Source organism: Argopecten irradians, chromosome 12 (genome assembly GCF_041381155.1).
Source record: "Argopecten irradians isolate NY chromosome 12, Ai_NY, whole genome shotgun sequence".
In the NCBI taxonomy this organism is placed as follows: domain Eukaryota; kingdom Metazoa; phylum Mollusca; class Bivalvia; order Pectinida; family Pectinidae; genus Argopecten; species Argopecten irradians.
In genome coordinates this window covers 2578759-2598584 of record NC_091145.1, presented here as the reverse complement: position 1 = coordinate 2598584, position 19826 = coordinate 2578759, and the positions used below count along the sequence as shown (strand labels likewise).

Below are 19826 nucleotides of genomic sequence, written 5' to 3'. Positions count from 1 at the left end.
CGTAATTATAAAACTATTTGCTAATTATATGTAAATGCTTTAAATGATTTGTGATAATAGATCCTATTAGCAAGATGACGATCGCTTACTGTGATGTGGAAGACAATTGATTTACTTTCTCGTCAGGTAAAGGTAATTAAAATTTCATTGACATGCATCCCATAGTTTGAGACCCTACATTTTGACTTCGACGATCGACCATGACTAAACCTCAGGTTAAGTCGAATACCCTGTATTCCTCGAACTATTGATCTGGTTCCCTGCTATTCGAGTTATAGGGGTCTACTGTATATTCATTTTTCTAGGATCATAATTTTAAAGAAATCGTTCTGGTTTCCTATTATGCTATCGGTATTCTTTGAATGTAGGTAATGATTTGATAATAATATCGGTTGTATATACAACTATATTGTTGCCCTATATGCTGAATAATACATTAGAAAATAAAGTACTTCAATTGAATTGAGGTATTAATCAGTTGATTTTATACCTTGTCAAATTCCTTTTCTAAGGCAAGTATTTATGTTATGTAGGTCATTTGAAAATTATTTCTGCTGCTTGAATTGGATTATTAACTATAATTACGTAAAATGATGTGCCACCGCTAAAGAACTTGCGAAATTTTCAACTTGGTCAGTTATATCATTAATAAAATGTACAGTAAAAACAAAAGACCGAGCCCACCACCATAAAACTATTCCCAGAGAGAGTTTTTACTCTAGTATATGATATTACATAAACTTAAAAATCTGTATAAGATAGCTTTATGGTGCCGGACCCAGGTCCCAAAATCCCTGATTGATTCCTGCATTTACAACATTAAAACGGATACTGTATGGTTGCAACCCTCTTGGACCCGGAATCCATCGGTTTAAACTAAGTATTAATTTTAATCTTAACAGGAAAACATATTTATATGCGAAATTGAAATATCAGTTCCAAGATGCTGTTTCTTTCTAAATTGTATGAATACAATTCTACCAAAATAACAAAGTCATCCACACCCTTCCATTTACAGAATATATGTAAATACACTTATACATTGTATTCATGAAACAACATCTCTAATAAATGTGATTTCTTAATGCTTTTTAGATTTTTGAGTGATATTCTTAGTTCTTCATTCTTCAGGATTTCTATCCTGTTTTTATTGATTTTAAAATGAAACTGGCAACAAACATCAATTACTTAACCATATGTACGAATGTCTGATATTTTGGTGTAATTTCTATATTGTTTCCTTGTGGACTAGTTGTACATCAATACAAGACTACATTAAAAATGACACAAACACCGGATAAAATTGCAACTTAGTGTATTACATTTATAATGTCAAATTAACAAATGCGTGATAAGATTGAAAGTGTCGTTTCCATCGAACAATTTTATTAAAGAAATTAGTAAGCCTTGAGGGCATTCATGATGCGGCGAAGGAGAGACTTCTTGTCAATCTTTGGGCCCCAGGTTGGTTTGGGTCCTTTTGAGGGTCTTGGTCCTCCGGTTGGTTTGGGTCCTTTTGAGGGTCGTGGTCCTCCTGTAGGCTTGGGTCCCTTTCCTTTACCTCCCTTGCTTCCCTTTCCTTTGCCTCCTTTCTTACCACCACTGAACTTCCTGTCTTCGTCATCCAGCTCAAACCAAGTTGGTTTTGGTCCTCCGGTTGGTTTTGGTCCCTTTGAAAGCATTGGGAATCCTGTAGGCTTGGGTCCTTTCTTGCTTTTAAACATTCTATCCTGAAGATCGACCAAATCATTTGCGCTTCCATCAAATCCTACAATAAAGATGTTTCATATTTGTGTCATTTTAAGAACAATTCTAATATCTGCATGCCAGTCATGTGTAAAGAAACATTAGATGTCATATTTTAACATACATTAACGCGTCTACCATCAAATACACATATATTTTAAACATACCTGTTTCCATGACACGTTCAATAAATTCGGCAGTCCATTTTCCCAAATGTCCCATCTCAATCACTGCCTGTTCCAATTTTGTCACTCTGTCGATAAGGCCGGCAACGTTCAGGTTGGCGTCTAGAAAAAAACCAAGATACGTTATTTCAGGTTGCTTCGGAATATAAATGTGTATTCCAATATTTTGTAATGCATTGCAATAACCTATTTTCCTTTCAAACATATCAATATTTTTTTGAAATTTTTAATTATCATTTAAGGAATGCATTGACTGTAGTTATACAAAATAAAACCCGTACAATTCAATTTTACAAACCACAGCTGATCTAGAAAATAAATATCAATATCATAGGTGCCATAATGGTTTACGAGTTATTTTCAAAATCCTTATCAAGGTTACTTTGATCAATTGTATTTACCATCAACATCTTCAAGGTCAACCAGCTCCTTCATAACCTCGAGTCCAGACACCCCACAGACTAGAACCTGGCGGAAAACCTCATTCAGGAAAGCTTTTGGTGTGTCAAAGTCATCGAAGTTGGTGTTCTTGGCAGCTATATACAAGCATCAGGTTCAGTGAATTAGAACAGTGAAATATGACAATTATATGTAATTTTCTTATATTAAATTTTTACATCAGAGTATTATAAACGTTGAATGGTGCATTATTTTTATGGTAACTTACTTTCTTCGCAGTCTTTTAGGAAAAGAGATGGTTTGTTGTCATCGAGATCTGGAACAAAAATGGCATTAAAATAATTATCCAAGGATTTACAAGACCTCATAAACTCTCGAAGGAGTTGGATTAAGTATTTGTTTACAATTATTGACAATAAATGACATTACCTATATGTAAATTATTACCGGGATATAACAGTTTATATTACAGGACATAGACCGAATCTCACTAATCAAACTTGAACATATAGATTATGATTTATTTTTGTAAATAGTTCCGTATTTGAATGAAATAAATTAATGTCGATCTAAGGCTCAAATTAAAGCATTTATCCGTTTAGAATATCCATATATATACATATACATCCTGTTCTTCAGGAGATGTTTATTGATGTTGATATATATGTATATATATATCACTATGACTTTATTGACACACCTGGGAGATTATCCATTAGTTCCTTCTCCTTCTTTTCATCCCTCTTCAGTTGCTTTGCGAGTTCCATGAACTTAGCTGTTGGCTTGAAGTCATCTCCAAGAACCCCTTTATTAAAATAAAACATAAAAAATGACTTTGTGATCACAAAAAAATAAAAAAAAAACAATCAAAATATAAACTCGATTTCAAATTTGTATCTGTTGCTAAGAAACGAAACCAACATACACTTACCATCAAGTTCAATCATTTTTTCCATTACGGCAATGGCGTCTTCCAAACCGTCTTCCATTTCTGCGGCTCCGTCACGGATCTCTTGTGGGCTTGAGTTTTCAATCACTGCAAACAACAAAATACAATGCCGACTATAGAGATTTTGTAAATCAGCCATTCAAGCAATACTGACTAACAGTTTCTACATGTATATATATATTGTTTCAAAAACAAAACCTATGCTCTATGACTAATCATATATGCTACTCATTTTTATCAGTATTGACTTGTTCATAGGAATTTTTTCTTGCAAGTACATTGTATTCCGTGAATTTGTGATTTTCTCATCTTATGAATATCTGATTTTATCAGACAGTTACAAAGTCGATGTACTCATGGCACGTAATGTAATTAAAAATAAATTTGATGATTCATATTGACATAATAGAGTTTCAATAAGTTCATTAGAAATAAGTTAATGATACTTACTTTTCAAAAGCTCTTCTTTTGACTGCAACAGAAAATACAAACAATATATCCATGCACAATATATTTTGATATACCAGTATCTAACAATGTATTATACATTCATAGGATATGCACAATAAAACAGCTAACTTCACTTTTATTGAGGTCTTGACTTTTGCTATAGCGATTTATTAGAAAAGGCTATGTAAATATTATTTAGTGCATTCTAAGCTCTTTTTAAAAGAATGATTTCGTGTGCGTTCCTGCATTCATGCATTATATATTAATAAACTTACCGAGGGTGAACGTTTATCGAAGCTGAAATCCAGAACTGTGAAAAGATAAAAAAAATGTCGATGAATATTCGCTATTTGCGTAAATGTGTAATCACATGTACTTGTATACAATAATCTGGTCTGATATATATCGTGTTTTACTGGACAGTTAAAATACCAGCTTTTCACATTACAGATGAGAGGAACATAGAAAGACTGGTACTATAACAGTAACTTTATCTCGCAGTTCACTTATCATCATTCATGATTTAGTTGAATAAAGAGACATTTTCTACAGAAAACAAATACCGACATACTTACCTCCATTTTCAGCTTTGGCAACGAATTCAAGAACGAATTTAGCAAGATGGCCCATTTCAATAATAACGGCCTCCAGGATATCAAAGCGAGTTGACAGAGCACCTCCAAGTGACAGATCAGCATCTGGAGATAACAAGTTATCAGTCTTTCATTTTATGTGTTCTATTTATATCCCCCTGTTCCCCATCAAACTGTAGCATAATTAGTATACAAGAGTGTACAAATTGTTGTTAAATGAATGATATTAACCCCTCCCCTCCCAAAAATAAAAAATAAAATAGAACAAAACCAAAACCTACTCTTTTTTAACTTACAATTTCCATATGATGGTTTAATCGTTTTTTAATGGGAAATAAGCTTTTCTGTTCAATATACAATAAAAAGAAACAAATACATTTCTATTATTATTATCATTATTATAGAAATGATTTTCTGTTTCTATTTATAGATATCCCGGCTTCGTTGTACTACCGGTCCTTGATATACACTATGTTCTGAATATGGTTTTACATGGAAATCGAGATAATGTGTTTCTCTTGTACTAACCATCGACACTGGACATATCAAGGTTTCGTGAAATAATCTTCAGTCCGGCTCCAGCACATGTGAATACTTGACGAGCGAGAACGGTCAAGCGTTCCTTGTCATCAGCCATGGAGCTGAAGTCTGTGCTCATGGCAGCTAATAAAAATATAATAAGTTCAAATGTAAATTATTCCCAAAACGCATTCATATATATATAAACAACAACAAAAAATAAATAAATAAAATAAAAAAAATAAACGATGGAACAATATTATGGTATACAGCGATACTCTTTGCAGAATGTATAAAAATGTAGTTGAAAATATCATTTAAAGTCGCATTTATTTTAGGTTTGGAAAAATAACTAGTGTTAATTAATTAAATTATTAATGGGGACCTGTCCCGATTTCTCGAAACAAAAGTGCAGACTTAAGTCAAAACTTAAGTTTTTCTCCTTAGGTATCTATATGAAAATTTATGACTTAAGTCAGTTTTTGACTTAAGTTTGTTTCGAGAAATCGGTCCCTGATGTTACAAAACATTTGATCATATATTCGCTTAAACTTATTTGTAGATAACTTTTCCCACGGTCAGAACAAAAAAAAAACCTGCCAAGCAACAGGAACAGTAGCATCACGGCTTTGAATCGCGTAATTAAGTCGCCGAAAAATTAACATCTTTAGAAACCACATTACATTTCTATAGAAATAAAATTATGTAGATGTAAAACATATTTCTATAGAAATACGATTATGTACATGTGAAATACATTTCTATAGAAATACAATTATATAGATGTGAAATACATTTCTAAAGAAATACAATCATGTAGGTGTAAAATACATTTCTATAGAAATTCAATTATGCATGTATGAAATATATTTCTATAAAAGAAAATTTTTGTAGGTGTGAAATACATTCCTTAATGCAATTACATTTGTATGTAGGTCTCAACATGCTTTACTTACTGGCAATGCAATCATCCAAGAAATGCATTTTTTCTGCCTCGGGGAGATCTGAAAAGAGAATTTGTAAATTTGTAAAATATAAACATTATATGATAAATTCATCAATAAGCTTCTAGTTTCTATCATATTGGAAAAAAATCATTAAGACATAGCTTGATTATTTTTTCTCTACTACATGTCTGATTCTAGATGTTACAAAAGAAGATAATCTAGTAAAGAACTCCGCTGTGGATGTCTTATCATCAACTTCAGGTTTCATGGCACCCAATAGAGTTGTTTTAACGTTAAAGTTGCGTCCCATGAATCCATGTTTAAAAACAGAACACACAGACAATATGGTACGTCTGTATAACATTCACATAATATAACTAGGCCCAGGCTATCAAAATGAAATACACAACAATTCAATTAACAAACTTCATACATATTGCATATATAAGTGCCATTCTGATTTCTTAAAGAAGCTTTATCTGGAATGAAAATCAGATTGTATTGTGTATTTAAAAAAAATCTAATAAAAAAAACCCAATCAAATAACTTACCTGGTAGATTATCTAAGAATGGGCTGACATCACTTTTAAGAAACTCAATAGCCTCGTCGATAGCGGGAATGGGTTCGAGATCATCATTGAAAAGTTCTAAAATAGAAAGTATTGATAGTTATTTAATTATTTCATAACTAATTGAGATTTATTCATTTAAACCCAATATTAAACAATTACAGTACTTTGATGACGTCGATGCATATTTGTATTAATAAAAAAAAGATTATCAACCTAGGACGTTAGATGATAATTTTTCTTTGATCAATAAAAGCATGCACAGACCGAATCCAAAATGCTACAATTATTTTATTACTTTACTTGTTTTTTTTTCTTTTCCACGCTTTGATGCACTGGTTCGGAAATTCCCTATCTATTTATAGACAGATCGGTTAATTTACTTTTCCATTCAACCTTTACTAGTCGATCATTGGGGTTATGTTATAGGGGTCACGTGGGGTACGGAAGTCCAATGAGAGTGGCGGAAAAACCAACAATGATAATAAACATACATGAAGAATGGGGAGGAATAGTTGTCAATAACGCGTCACTATTGTATAACATGTTTATCATACTCGAGTTTGCTAATTTTCTATAAACACCATAAATCACACCGCATATTGTGTCATATATATTTTTTCCTGCTGTACAATATACAGCCTAAATACAAAACCAACAATCTGTTGTTTATACCTGAAATAAGCAACTACTATTATAATAATTAGTGTAATTTAAAAGAAAATGCGCAATGAAAAGTAGAATTCTGATGTCTGACTATATTATCATTAATATTGCAGAAGGAAATATTTGGGTATGTACCGTTCATTTACACAATAGTGAAGTACGATATTGATACATGTTACGTTATATTATATCAAACTCATGTCCAAAATTAATAGAATCCTTTATAAACCAAAAGTTGATATCAATTTTTTATAAATAAAATGAAGTGGCTGTTTTTTTTTTACTTTTGTAAAGTCAAAAACTTCATTTCGCTTGTCAAGTAATTTTTTTAGTGAAGTAGATAAGTCCCGTTTTTGTCAATACCCATATATACATGTACATACCTTTCTCTGCTAAGAGCTTTGCTCCTTCTGCGATGACTCCATCGACCCAGCCTTTGGCTTCTGCGAGAGCCGCCCTGATTTCACCTGGTGTTTTGTCACTCAAGTCTAAAAGTTATCAATTGCATATTGTTAGAACAAAATTCTTGTTAATTATTCTATTATGGCGTATATAATGTGTTTTCGAGTTTTAATAAAAATACTAACCGAGAATAATATTTATGAATTTTACTTGATAAATATTGCAATATGTAACGTTTTTTTTGTGTAATCGATCATTCAAATATAAATTTCAATTTCATGCGTGAAGGATAAAACAAATGCTTAGTTATTAAATATACACAAGATTAAAAATACTTACAATCTTCTACGTCTTGTCTGTCCTGTTAAAGCAAAAAAAAAAAAAAATTAAAATCTCTTCAAGTTTACACATGATATATGAAATATAAAATGTTTCTTTCGACATATTTCTTGATGAGAATAATAATGTCAAACATTTGAATGATTGTTCAAGCTTTTTAAAACGTTCGTTAATAAGAGAAAGGAATCGATATGGAAGGAAACCACAACAACAGTATTTAGAGTTTTTAATCTTTAATAATGTTGTACCATCTTACAGAAACAGTTTACAATATTATATATATTACTTGTTTAGAAGACTTTAACGTTAATATGAATTTATTGGTAATTAATGTAAATTAATAAAAATAATATGTTACCTAAAAATGTATCTAAAACATTCGAAACAACAAATTATAGTCTAGCTAACCTAAAAATAATTTGAAAAACAAAAATCAATAACAAAATAAAATGAGTTTTGCATCTAAAGTATTCGATACAGAATTTAATCGAACTTATCAATATTATGCATCAATTTTTTTATCATTATTTATTTAATTAGTGCCCGAATCATCTTTATCATCTCATTATATGCACTGTGGGATCAATGTCCTAGCATAAAGAACCAATCTTATAAAAAACAATTAAATAAATGAATTAAGAATGATCATCAATTATATCTGTATATCATATCAGAAATCTCATTTCTTCAAAACATAAATAATTCTATTTTATGAAAATATCATTTTACATCGAATTTCTGAATACTTAAGTCTAATATTCATAGATAGAAACATGAAATTTTTAAAAAGTCTAAAACACTTACTATTCTTTTCTTCAATGACTTGGCATTGCAAAGACAGATAACTGCCAACACTACAACGAAGACCTTCATCTTGGTTGATCAAATTCCCAGTCTGATACCCAAGGTCCCGGCAGGCGCATTTTATATGGAGAATTTCGTGATGGGAGATTTAAACTGATTTGAAAACTTATCCTGGCGGGTGCTAAGTAATTAAACACACTTTGTCACGACCAAATACTTCTATTGTGGACCAAAAGACCGGTTTACAAAAGAGGTGATCATTTTTGACCAATGTGTCTGTACAGACCGATGTGTTGAACTATGTTTCTAAGTTTTATTGTTCACATAGTTGTATAAACGAAAATATGTTTGTCAATTTACATAAACCTTGTAGTCTACTCGAAACCAATGAATTAATATTTATTTAGCCCACAGACTAAAATGGCGTTATTGTGGCAGAGTTTAAATATTTATCTGATAGCGGGTTAAAGACCGTTACTGCTTAGTTTGTAAGACTTCACGTTTTTGTTAGGACTTAAGCTATGACGTCTATTTTGCGGGGGTGTTTAAGGTACTGAATAAAAGATAGAAAACGTTTAAACATGCTTTTATAACTGTATAACTGTTTGGTTTTCTCATCATGCCAATTCTTACCTTGGAAAGGAAAATACCAAAACTACATCATTGGATTGCGTTCATGCGTAAATATATCCGTTCTATTAGAGGATTTACTCTAGTACAAAACTATCGTAAATAACAAAATCAATTCGTGATCTGGCCTTTTTATTTCAATTTATTAAAATTTCTGATATGCTATTAAGATGGAAATTATAGTGGCATATGCATTTATTACACAACCTTTTTTAGAGGATTTATTTTAGTACAAAGCTATTGTGAAAAATATACACAATTCGTGATATTCTAATTTCAATTAACTAAATTTCTGAAGATGCAATTGAAATGAATACAGTGGCATTTGATTTTATTATACAGCCCTTTTTAGGTGAAAGACCGAGAAATCTCTACCAATTACAGTTAAATCATAATATTTTTTATAATTTTATAATATTAAGTATCATCAGTACTTTCGACAGATTCGAGGATAGGTAAATTCGCGATCAAGGACTATTACTGATAGCCATATACATTCATACTTCTGTTTTATATAATTATTCGCGAAACAATTAAACTGTCTCACGACATTTGACCAATGTAAAAGACGAAAAATGTTGCAGCCAGACCGGGATTCGAACCCGGGAACTCCGGACACTGCCACTGAGCTACATTCTGTAGCAAGTCATCGATGTCGACCCATTTCAACCCCGCTACACGACAATTTCTCGCGAAAATATAGTTGTTTACAATTTTTGTTAAAGTAATTAATGAGGTCTGTTTGATATTTATTATCTATATTAAACGCCCAAGGCGCTTACAAATTAAAAATGAATACGATGCACTTAATAGAATCAAATATGGATGAGCCTTTCATAAATTTTTTGAACAAAGTTTGCAAACGAACTCAAATAAAGAAATAATCGGTTTTAATGTTATCAGTATGCATGTAATCAGAGTTCAGTGAAAATGAGGCTACAAAAAAGGGAAGGATACTTATAGGAATGAGGGCGCTAATGTGGTCGCAACTTTTAGCTGTGAAACCCAGATTCCAGAACTAGAATATCCTGAATTATGCGATATGCTTATATAGCACAGTGTTAAAGAGTTTGTGACACAAAAAGTGATAATTTGTCCATAGATTCGTTTTCTGAAATCCTGGTCAAAAACGTATAACACCTCAGGGGTTGTGTGTACACATACCGAAATATGGGCAAAACATGGACCAATTTGGGCAGTTGTCTGATAAGTAAAAATAAATAAATAAAATATTGCGATAACGAAGCAGAGCTGCTACTACGTAAATGGTTGACAATGCAGAATGAACAGATACACATACAGCTAAACCTATGATATAATTACTCTTACAACGTGAAACTTTAATTACGTATGTGATCACATTGGTTTATCGTAAAATTGTATGTATAGCAATGAGAAGATAAATATTAGGTAGATGAAATAAAACTATTAGAACCACACTCAAATATTTATCCTGAAGTGAACTCAGTAAAATTGTATGCTTTTGGCTGTCCACATTGTACATACAATAATGTAATTCGTATTCATTCATTCATTCGATTTTTTCATCAATCAAATACAAGTGCAGTAATTTCTATACCTTTGGTTAAACCATGAAGATAAAAAATATACTGTTTGAAAGACGCAATGTTAAAATATACACCATATATTGATCTTTATAATATGCATAACAACCCTTACAAGTCTTACATTGCAATCTGATATTAAAAACATTACCGTTACCAAAAATAAACCTTATTATTGATCATGAATATACTAAGGAATATGTGATTAGTTTGTGAAGGTAGATATTTGGTATTATATGTGTACAATTACATTGATGGACCATCATTTTTTATTATAACTATTTCATTGAAATTTTCATTTCAAATAAAAATTTCATTTAATTCAAATTATATTATATCAAGAGAAAACAAAAATATTTATCTTTTTGCTATGTTAAATTCTTTTATATAAGTAATCAACATTTTTTCTATATTCTTTTTCACTGTGTGTTTATTTAGAATTAACACGAAAAACATATATAATAAAACTAATGAAAATTTTCCAACTCAACATTGGCATATTCCTTTTTATTTCATATAACTCCTACGTAAGAAAAGACAAAAGCAAATGTTTGGTCTAAGTGTTATTTGAAACAGATTTGTAAAAACTCTGGAAACCTTCCATACTGTAAAAATACGTGTACAAAAATAAATTCCTACCATTCGTTTACATCTGAAACTCTTTAATCTAGCAATAATTACATTTTTACATTACCTCCTCTTCGGAAACTTTTTTAATTGATATCAATGTTGGTATGTTTCTGGTTAAAATTAGTTGAACAATATGTCATCAATAAATTCACAATATGAGTATCACTTTAATTTCTTCTCGCGATAAAAAAAAATAAAATACTATCGGCTTGTTTAGATTTTTTTCTCTGTTAATGGCAGCCGAAGCGTAAAACGGCGAATTTAAGTAATATTTAACCCAGGTGAACGAATTTTCGGTATTATAAACAATTTATGTCCCCGGTTAGAGTGTGATAAGAAGGCAAGCCCTCGGTAAATATTACACCTTCGGGTAAATAAACCATCACATCACAATGCCAGCGAGGCCAGAAATGCACAGTGTATGACCTCATGATAATGTGGACCCATAATAAAACACGAAGAAAACTAACGACAATCTAAATTCAGCAAATTGTTACAATATAAAAAGTTTTGGCGACTGATTCCCTCAGCAGTCTATAATAGTGATTTAATTGGGCATCAATCTTCACGTGTTTGTACTTTAAATATGTGGGAAATACATTACTTAAGTAGCCACGGTAGATTGAATTGACAATGTACCTGGTACAACAGGCCACGGTGACGGATTACTCGGCACTGTCCAGTAAATAGGCTACCTCAAGTGTTATTATCAAATAAAAAAAGCGTCAAATCGACAAACCCGTTTTCAGTTACCGCCAATACTATTATTTCTATTTTTGTGGGTTTTTTTCTGATTCTGTTTAATATGTCCGAATATTTTATATTACTGTTGGGTTACTGCGCTTAATACATACTAGTTTTGTGAAGTTGAAATTAGTGCATGTTGACTGTTTGTAGTCGCAACTTCGTTTTGTTAATTGTTATTATTTAAAAAAAAAATAAAATAAAAAAATGTCTAATAACCCCTTTTATGCATTTGCATTAGTTAAATAGATATTTACTGGGGAGACCAGTACCAGAGCAACGCACAATCTCCCCATATGTATGAAAAAATGGCGGCCGCAAACTGAAGCTGTCAGTGTGTAGAGAGAGAGAGAGAGCCAATTTAATTGTTTCACGAATAATAGTTTATCATATATATATATATATATATGAATGCACGACGTTAAAAATTATAGTCCTTAATCTCGCATTTATGGAATTGCGATTTTTTTATTGATAAAATAATGAATTTTTTAATAAAGAAGAAGACGCGAAATATTGTTTATGCGAAATCAAGTGGTTTAAAAATAGCTAATTACTCTATCTCTACTCTTCAATGTTCCTTACTTTTTATATATATATATGAGAGAAAAAAGTATCAGTGTTACGTATATATATGTGGAATTCATATACGAATTAACTGTAAAAAAATAAGTTGGTTTGCCTTTGTCGCATGCCAAATCAGTACTTCGTTCAATATGCAATTATAACACAAACTGTTTTTCTAGAGGTAATTAATTAACACTATATATTATAATTTGACTTTAAAGATAAATGAGAAAAACATTTAAAATCTCAACATTTCCAAGGGCAGTACGACAGTAAAGCATTTGCTTGCAAAACGTAATTAATAACAAATAAAATTGGCAACGTATCACCTTATGTTTAATACTGACAACAAGTGAAAACTGGCAGTGCGCTTTGAAAACTCCACTTTTCACCAACACAAGTGTACGTTACAAGCCGATTTGGCGTACACTATCCAAACCGATCGGTGACCATTGCTATTTTAATTTTATAACTCTCAAAAAAAGATATTTCTGACGTTCTGATCAAGCAATGTTTGTTTGGAACATCAGTAGATATCGTTTCAATACTCTAACAGTAGTTTCGTATATAATAATAATATCAATAATAAGTCTTTATTGACTCAAACTTTTGGTCAAGTACACATAAAAATGTACAGTATTTAAAAAAAGCAAATATCATTTAGAAATTACATTTGATGTTTTTATCATAAAGCTTTATTCATTTTGCATACCCAGTTGTTTCAAAATATATCTTATATTTTGATTTCATGATATTAAATGTTGTATAATAAAGTATTTAAAAATCATTAAAAGAAGTAAAGTATGGATTGATCTATAAAAAAGCTTATTTTTTTAGAATTAATTTATTTTCATATATTGTACTTACCAATATTATTATCGCCATAAATAAAAGCCTTCATTGCAATTAAAAACAATACAAGTTTTGTAATTTCTGCAGGATTTTTTGTAAGATTTTTATTTTTCTATTTAAAGTTTGGAATCCTTTCCTTACGTGACCGTCCCCTAAACTGACCGTTCCGAATGACCGCTTCTCCTCAAAATATCCTTAGGTCATAACGGTAGTCTCTATTGTAAATAGTTAGACGGTATATTTACCTACTAGCGCTCTTAACATCAGGATAAATCCTACTTGAAAAGATTGTTAAGTACAGCTATATAAATAGATTCATGATAGTTTGTATCAACTTGACACTGGCATGAGTGTAAAACGTGATATTTTGTATTTTTAGATAGTGACCTTAATGTGTATTCTCTAACAGATGCGGGCGATGGTTTAACGATTTCAATATCATTATTGGTAACGCAGTTATAACAAAAATGCCTGTTCAGGATAGCATGTTAATGCAACATTGCATAAAAAAGTAAACCTTGATCTATAAGAAGATAGGACGTATATCGTCCCGTCTCGACCTAAAGATGACCGTTTTCAAAATGGCATACCAAAACCACAGAAAGTGTGGCATATTTCACCCGTTGCCATACATTGAAAACTACTGTTATCTTCTTGATCTTATAAATCTGTTAGTATAATAAAAACGATGTGGCGCAGTGTTAGAAGGCGCAGGTGTGTTTGGCTAGGCGATTGGGTGCCGCAGATCGTGAGTTCGAGGCCCGGATAGGGCACGAGTCAATATATTGCCATGCTTTGTTTAATTGTGTTTCTTTGATATTTGCTATAAAAGCTAATGTCATTGAAAAAATGGCCACATCACCTCTGTTTGCAAGGTAAGCAATTTGTTGTTTGTGTATGAACATTTGTATGTTTTTGAAGCTTGCGATTTATAAGCATACAGCCAAAAGACACAGAAAACACATCTAATCCAAAAACAACCTGAAAAAAGCCAAACCAGTCGTTTCGCTTCATTAAAGCTAAGCGCTAAGTAAGAACGGTGACTACCACTTCTACAGACTATGACGTGTCTCGGCCAGGGGACAGGATCAGATACTTCCTTATATTCCCAAAACAGGGCCAAAAGTGTGTCGATTTTAACGTTAAGAAGACAAACAAATGAAGATCCCAATTTTTCATCCGAATTTGACGTCAATGCAATGATGGCAACAGGTGTCATATCAACACTCTATCTATTGTATAGTTACGTACTGGTCCATAAGCCATAAGTCCTTTTAGGTGAATTCAGATTAATAAAATGTAACCTTTAGACCTCCACGTTTAGAAAAGAAAACAATGAGTTCCTAATCTTTTAATCGTTAACCGATTAGTGCTAGTACATTCACACCATTGTACATGTTATGTTGATCCTTTAAAGCGGGACATGTGAGGCAGGACCCTTTGGTTCGTGAAATTAATGTAATTGTCGTATGAATTCATTGTCATGCAAATATATAAAATGTGCAAACTATCTTCAATCTGAAATATTATATTTGTAAATCATAATAACAGAGAAGGAACCATCTGCTACACTAGATATGTACAAAGTTAACCTACACTATTTAGATTAAGTTGGGTCTAATATAATGATAGATGTCTCACTGCAAGTGCGTTTAAGATTGCAACCCAATAAATATAATATAATATCAATGAATGCCCTGTATTGTAAGCAGGAGGTTAGAAGTGTCCCAATATTGAAGGATCTTAAAAGAAAACTTAATTTGGTATCTTATGATTTTTATAACCCCTCCCTTAACACCACCTCACCATTTCCTTTGAAGTGAGCGTTCACCTCGTAAAGACAGGCTCTGGGTTCTGTCTCCTGTCTGAGACGCCCTTTAGGCTATAGTCTATAAAGGTGATATTGATTGTGCTGTTAAGCGCTGAGCATAAAATGCACGAGACGACTGGTTTGCCCCATTGTCAATACAATATAACCTGCTAGGTGAGTTGGTGTTAAGCGGCATGCTTCAGAGGATAGTACTGTAACAGGAGAGGAGAAAATGTAACGGCCAGACCGGGATTCGAACCCGGGACCGTCCGAACACTAGCCGAGTGCTCACCGACTGAGCTACCTGGTCACCGATGATCGACCCCGTTCAATCCCGCTACAGTGCAAAGAAATTGAAAGAGTTCCAGTATTACATGGAGACGCAATACGAACATACAGCCGCTTCCCAAAGCCTGCATTCATACACACAACAAACCTGCTTATAGAAGGCTGGCTGTTATAAAAATGTTTGGCCCAATCAACCAATCGATTAATGGTTTGTAATTTGCTTGACAGTAATTAAAGATGCTCCACTGCCGACGAATGGTATATATTTCTATCAAAAACAAGAACAGAAGAATTAGTCTAACATTACAAAATTTACTTACTTTTCAACATTACCACACCCTGAAAAAGTGTGTGCTTCTCAATTTCAATTCAAAGATACAAATACTAAAAATGATTAATTGCGTCCCAAAAAAATCCATGGCACTATGCCCTACAGGATACATATGGGCTTAAGTACTGATTGTGCATGCACCAAAAGTAAAACACACACAATACTATTGATGTTCTCATGTCAAACTTATTAGTACATAATATGTACCGGTATTGCGGTCACGGGCTAATAAAGGATGCGATATCAATATTTTTCCCATACTAACCTCTAAATACTTACTGGGATAAACATAATCACAGGTGGTTTACAGACCACATGGTGAAATAATGGTTATGGTGCAGTTTAAATTAGTTAAATATCATTCTCAATATCTTTTGGGTTATGGTATCATACACACTTAACGGAAGGATATTCTATTTGGCCAATGACTGGGTCGCTTCAAAAATTTCCCGCGAAAATGTCATTCATGTATGACGACATTATACTTGATGTGCATTTTTTTCGGTCTATGATAAAATACCCTGAAATTTCTAACCAACAGAAATGAGTGTAAACATACGAAATTAAATTGTTGTATAATAAAACAAAACAAAAATTAGCGGTAGTTTAATTTTAGCGTTTTAGTGTCTTTGAAGCACTAGTTCATGTTCGGCGCTTTTCGGATATTTCGGTATACCTAAAATTAAACTATCGAATTGCTCAAATGTATTTACATTATTTTATAATTTACAATTTTTCATATTTGCACGACAATGTGTACTAAAATAAGTACGTTTATAGTATGCACCGTATATATGGAATGTCCGCTAGTTTCTACTACTTATTCCAAATCATTTACTTATGTTATAGAGAATTAACTTCATGACCTTGACTTTTATCTTTTGATAGTATTCCTTATTTAGTGAAATAAATCGAAAACATATTCAGCAAAGACGAGAATGCTTTCTGCATAATTACTTTAACAGTGTTTGCATGAGTTTAAGCTTAAATTAAGAAAGCAAATTAGAATGGAATGGAATAAAAAATGTGCTTTAGTAAGATATATGTCCCCTGCAATGGTAGGTTTCTCAATTATCTATTTACATACATCTGTGTATAAATTCAAATTCAATACGTTCGTATTTGTTATACATAATGATGTTGACAATTTTTGTTTTTGAAGATACACTAAAAGTTACAGTTTATTATTAAAGACTTTGACCTTCCTCTAACTATGCAAACACATATCACAATATTCCATTCGTTCTCGAGAAAAAAATATGCTCTGAACTGATATGCGATTTCATTGATATATTTAACCAGAAAGATACCACCTTTATTGTGGATTAATTGAACCACCTGAAGGCCAAAATTTAATCGAAAACAGTAGTTAATACACATTTCGTTTTTGAATCGTTGATGTGGTGGTATCTTTTGGTGTTTTAATTTTCGTTTTATTTTACGACCTAACCATACGATGAATCGTTTTATTTCAGATGAAAAACTGATACTACTTTTTAATTTTTGAATTCGATCATATTTTATTTTGAAGTTAATGTTGCAAAATTGAACAATGGCAGAGAACCCAATATTTTTTATGTAAAATGTAAATATGATATGTTCTGTTTTATAAAGCGCTTTTGAAATAATAAGGTTAAAATCGTAATCGTGTTGTGGAACGCAATATCACCGAGTAGGATTTACATGATCAATGCAGATAAGCTATCATATCTTCTTAGTAAGCACTGGTCTACTACGACATTTTCTCGACTTCTTCCGGAGCTTCTCCCGAGGACAGGCCTGCCATGTTTTCGTCGACCCCTTTACGTTCCTGTTGTCTGGCTTGGCGTCCATTAGACCTAGCAGAACTTAACACGAGTTTGGTCCTTTTCGACAATTTATAGGCTTCTTCTGGAGCTTCTCCCGAGGACAGGCCTGCTATGTTTTCGTTGACCTCTTTACGCTCATGTTGTCTGACATGGCATCCATTAGACCTAGCAGAACTTGACACGAGTTTGGTCCTCTTCAACATTTTCTCGGCTTCTCCTGGAGCTTCTCCCGAGGACAGGCCTGCTATGTTTTCGTCGACCCCTTTACGCTCCTGTTGTCTGGCTTGGCGTCCATTAGACCTAGCAAAACTTAACACGAGTTTGGTCCTTTTCGACAATTTATCAGCTTCTTCCGGAGCCTCCCCCGAGGACAGGCCTGCCATGTTTTCGTCGACCTCTTTACGCTCGTGTTGTCTGACTTGGCGTCCATTAGACCTAGCAGAACTTAACACGAGTTTGGTCCTTTTCGACAATTTATCGGCTTCTTCTGGAGCTTCTCCCGAGGACAGGCCTGCTATGTTTTCGTCGACCTCTTTACGCTCATGTTGTCTGACTTGGTGTCCATAAAGCCTAGCAGAACTTAACTCGACTTTGGTCCTTTTCGACATTTTCTCGAATTCTTCCGGAGCTTCTCCCGAGGACAGGCCTGCTATGTTTTCGTCGACCTCTTTACGCACATGTTGTCTGGCTTGGCGTTCATTAGACCTAGCAGAACTTAACACGAGTTTGATCCTTTTCGACAATTTTTCGACTTCTTCCGGAGCTTCTCCCGAAGCAAGAACTGCTATGTTTTCGTCAACCTCTCTACGTTCTTGCCTTCTGGTTTGCCGACTATTAGGTACCGCTCCTGGAACTATATACGAATAAAATGGTCCTGATTAACGGCAATGGGATAAAATTACAATATGTAATCGTATCATACATGTGTATCATTTGACTGATGTTTTTGCCATCGGCCTCGAAATATATCACTTACTCGGGTTGATAATTAACAGTATTCACGTAAAATAGGTCGATACTTGTATAATATCAAACATATACTAGTCATTTTTTTAAAGTTTTATAAAAGTTGTATTTACACAATAACGTTTTTTAGTACTGTAACTTTAAAGTTGTTGGTAACTTTTGGTGATAAATTATATATTAAAAGCTTATCTGGATTCGTAAGTATGAAAAATACGGCGCATATAACTTTAATATTCCCGAAATTATATGGGAATTGCAAAATTATACATTTTTCTTAGCTACCCTGTAAATAAGAGTTTTTATCTTACTTGTATATTGTATTGAATAAAAATCCTGAATAGAAAGATAATTACAAAAAATAATTCTGACAGATCCCCTCGTCCATGTGAAGTTAATTATCTATTCCTATATTCCAACATGTAATAAACGAATCATAATACCTAGTTTTCTGCCTTGATCCTGAAATGAGAAAAAAATGTATCAGAGATCACATTTTTTGAAGTACATCGTTTTGCTTTGCTAAGTGATTTATGACTTTGCGTTTTAATTGTTGGTACCAACCACATCCTCGGTATTCCTGGAGGTATTATCACTATCGAAGTACCCATCCCTGATCTGTCATAGTGAAATAGATGGTATTTAAGAGAAATAACTAAACAATCAGAGGATAGGCTTCATTTGAAAATTACACAGAAAGACCAAACTGTCTATCTTATCTGTTATTGCATACAGAGCATTAACATATGTTTTAACATACATGCACGATCCAAGGGTGGATAAGTGGGCAGTGATAGTAACCCCTGGAATACCGAAGATGTAATAACCACGTCTTGGAGTGTCACTAAAGCTGCTTCTCGCGAATTGAATCCTGGTACATTTAATACACGTGGCATTTCGGTATTATTATATTAGTTAACACAGATGTTTGCGGATGACGAAGGTTGAGTCCCAGAATAAAAATACAGACCTACAGCAAGTACATGGTAATTGATTCATGAAGGTTTCAAAGCACGTGCCAGAGTGACCGTACAATGGTCCATGTCATTCCCTAAATTATCTATGTAGGC

General features: G+C 32.7%; 2 protein-coding genes across 2 annotated transcripts; both read right to left on the bottom strand.

Annotated features, from left to right (window-relative positions):
• Nucleotides 1-1298: 1298 nt before the first annotated feature.
• On the bottom strand, nucleotides 1299-8676 carry LOC138336674 (uncharacterized). The gene is made up of 15 exons (XM_069286204.1): nucleotides 8569-8676; nucleotides 7765-7786; nucleotides 7407-7511; nucleotides 6340-6435; nucleotides 5798-5845; nucleotides 4851-4985; nucleotides 4305-4427; nucleotides 4005-4039; nucleotides 3730-3751; nucleotides 3262-3366; nucleotides 3031-3135; nucleotides 2599-2646; nucleotides 2333-2467; nucleotides 1914-2033; nucleotides 1299-1768 (listed from the first exon to the last, which is right to left on the bottom strand). Exons 1-15 carry the CDS (start codon nucleotides 8635-8637, stop codon nucleotides 1398-1400), a joined length of 1539 nt encoding a protein of 512 aa, XP_069142305.1. The 5' UTR covers nucleotides 8638-8676; the 3' UTR covers nucleotides 1299-1397.
• An 8872-nt stretch (nucleotides 8677-17548) lies between these two features.
• LOC138336544 (neurofilament medium polypeptide-like) lies at nucleotides 17549-19652 on the bottom strand. The gene is made up of 3 exons (XM_069286058.1): nucleotides 19569-19652; nucleotides 19200-19218; nucleotides 17549-18667 (listed from the first exon to the last, which is right to left on the bottom strand). The coding sequence occupies exons 1-3, from the start codon at nucleotides 19650-19652 to the stop codon at nucleotides 17718-17720; spliced, it is 1053 nt and encodes a 350-aa protein (XP_069142159.1). The 3' UTR covers nucleotides 17549-17717.
• Between the last annotated feature and the right edge of the window lie 174 nt (nucleotides 19653-19826).

Excerpts from the sequence above, each read along its gene's own strand:
- LOC138336674 (XM_069286204.1), bottom strand. The coding sequence starts at position 8,637 with ATGAAGGTCTTCGTTGTAGTGTTGGCAGTTATCTGTCTTTGCAATGCC. Across the intron at positions 7,512-7,764 it reads CAGACAAGACGTAGAAGATT|ACTTGAGTGACAAAACACCA; the intron begins GTAAGTATTTTT and ends GATAACTTTTAG. Across the intron at positions 4,986-5,797 it reads CTTGGATGATTGCATTGCCA|CTGCCATGAGCACAGACTTC; the intron begins GTAAGTAAAGCA and ends TATTTTTATTAG.
- LOC138336544 (XM_069286058.1), bottom strand. The coding sequence starts at position 19,652 with ATGCCACGTGTATTAAATGTACCAGGATTCAATTCGCGAGAAGCAGCT.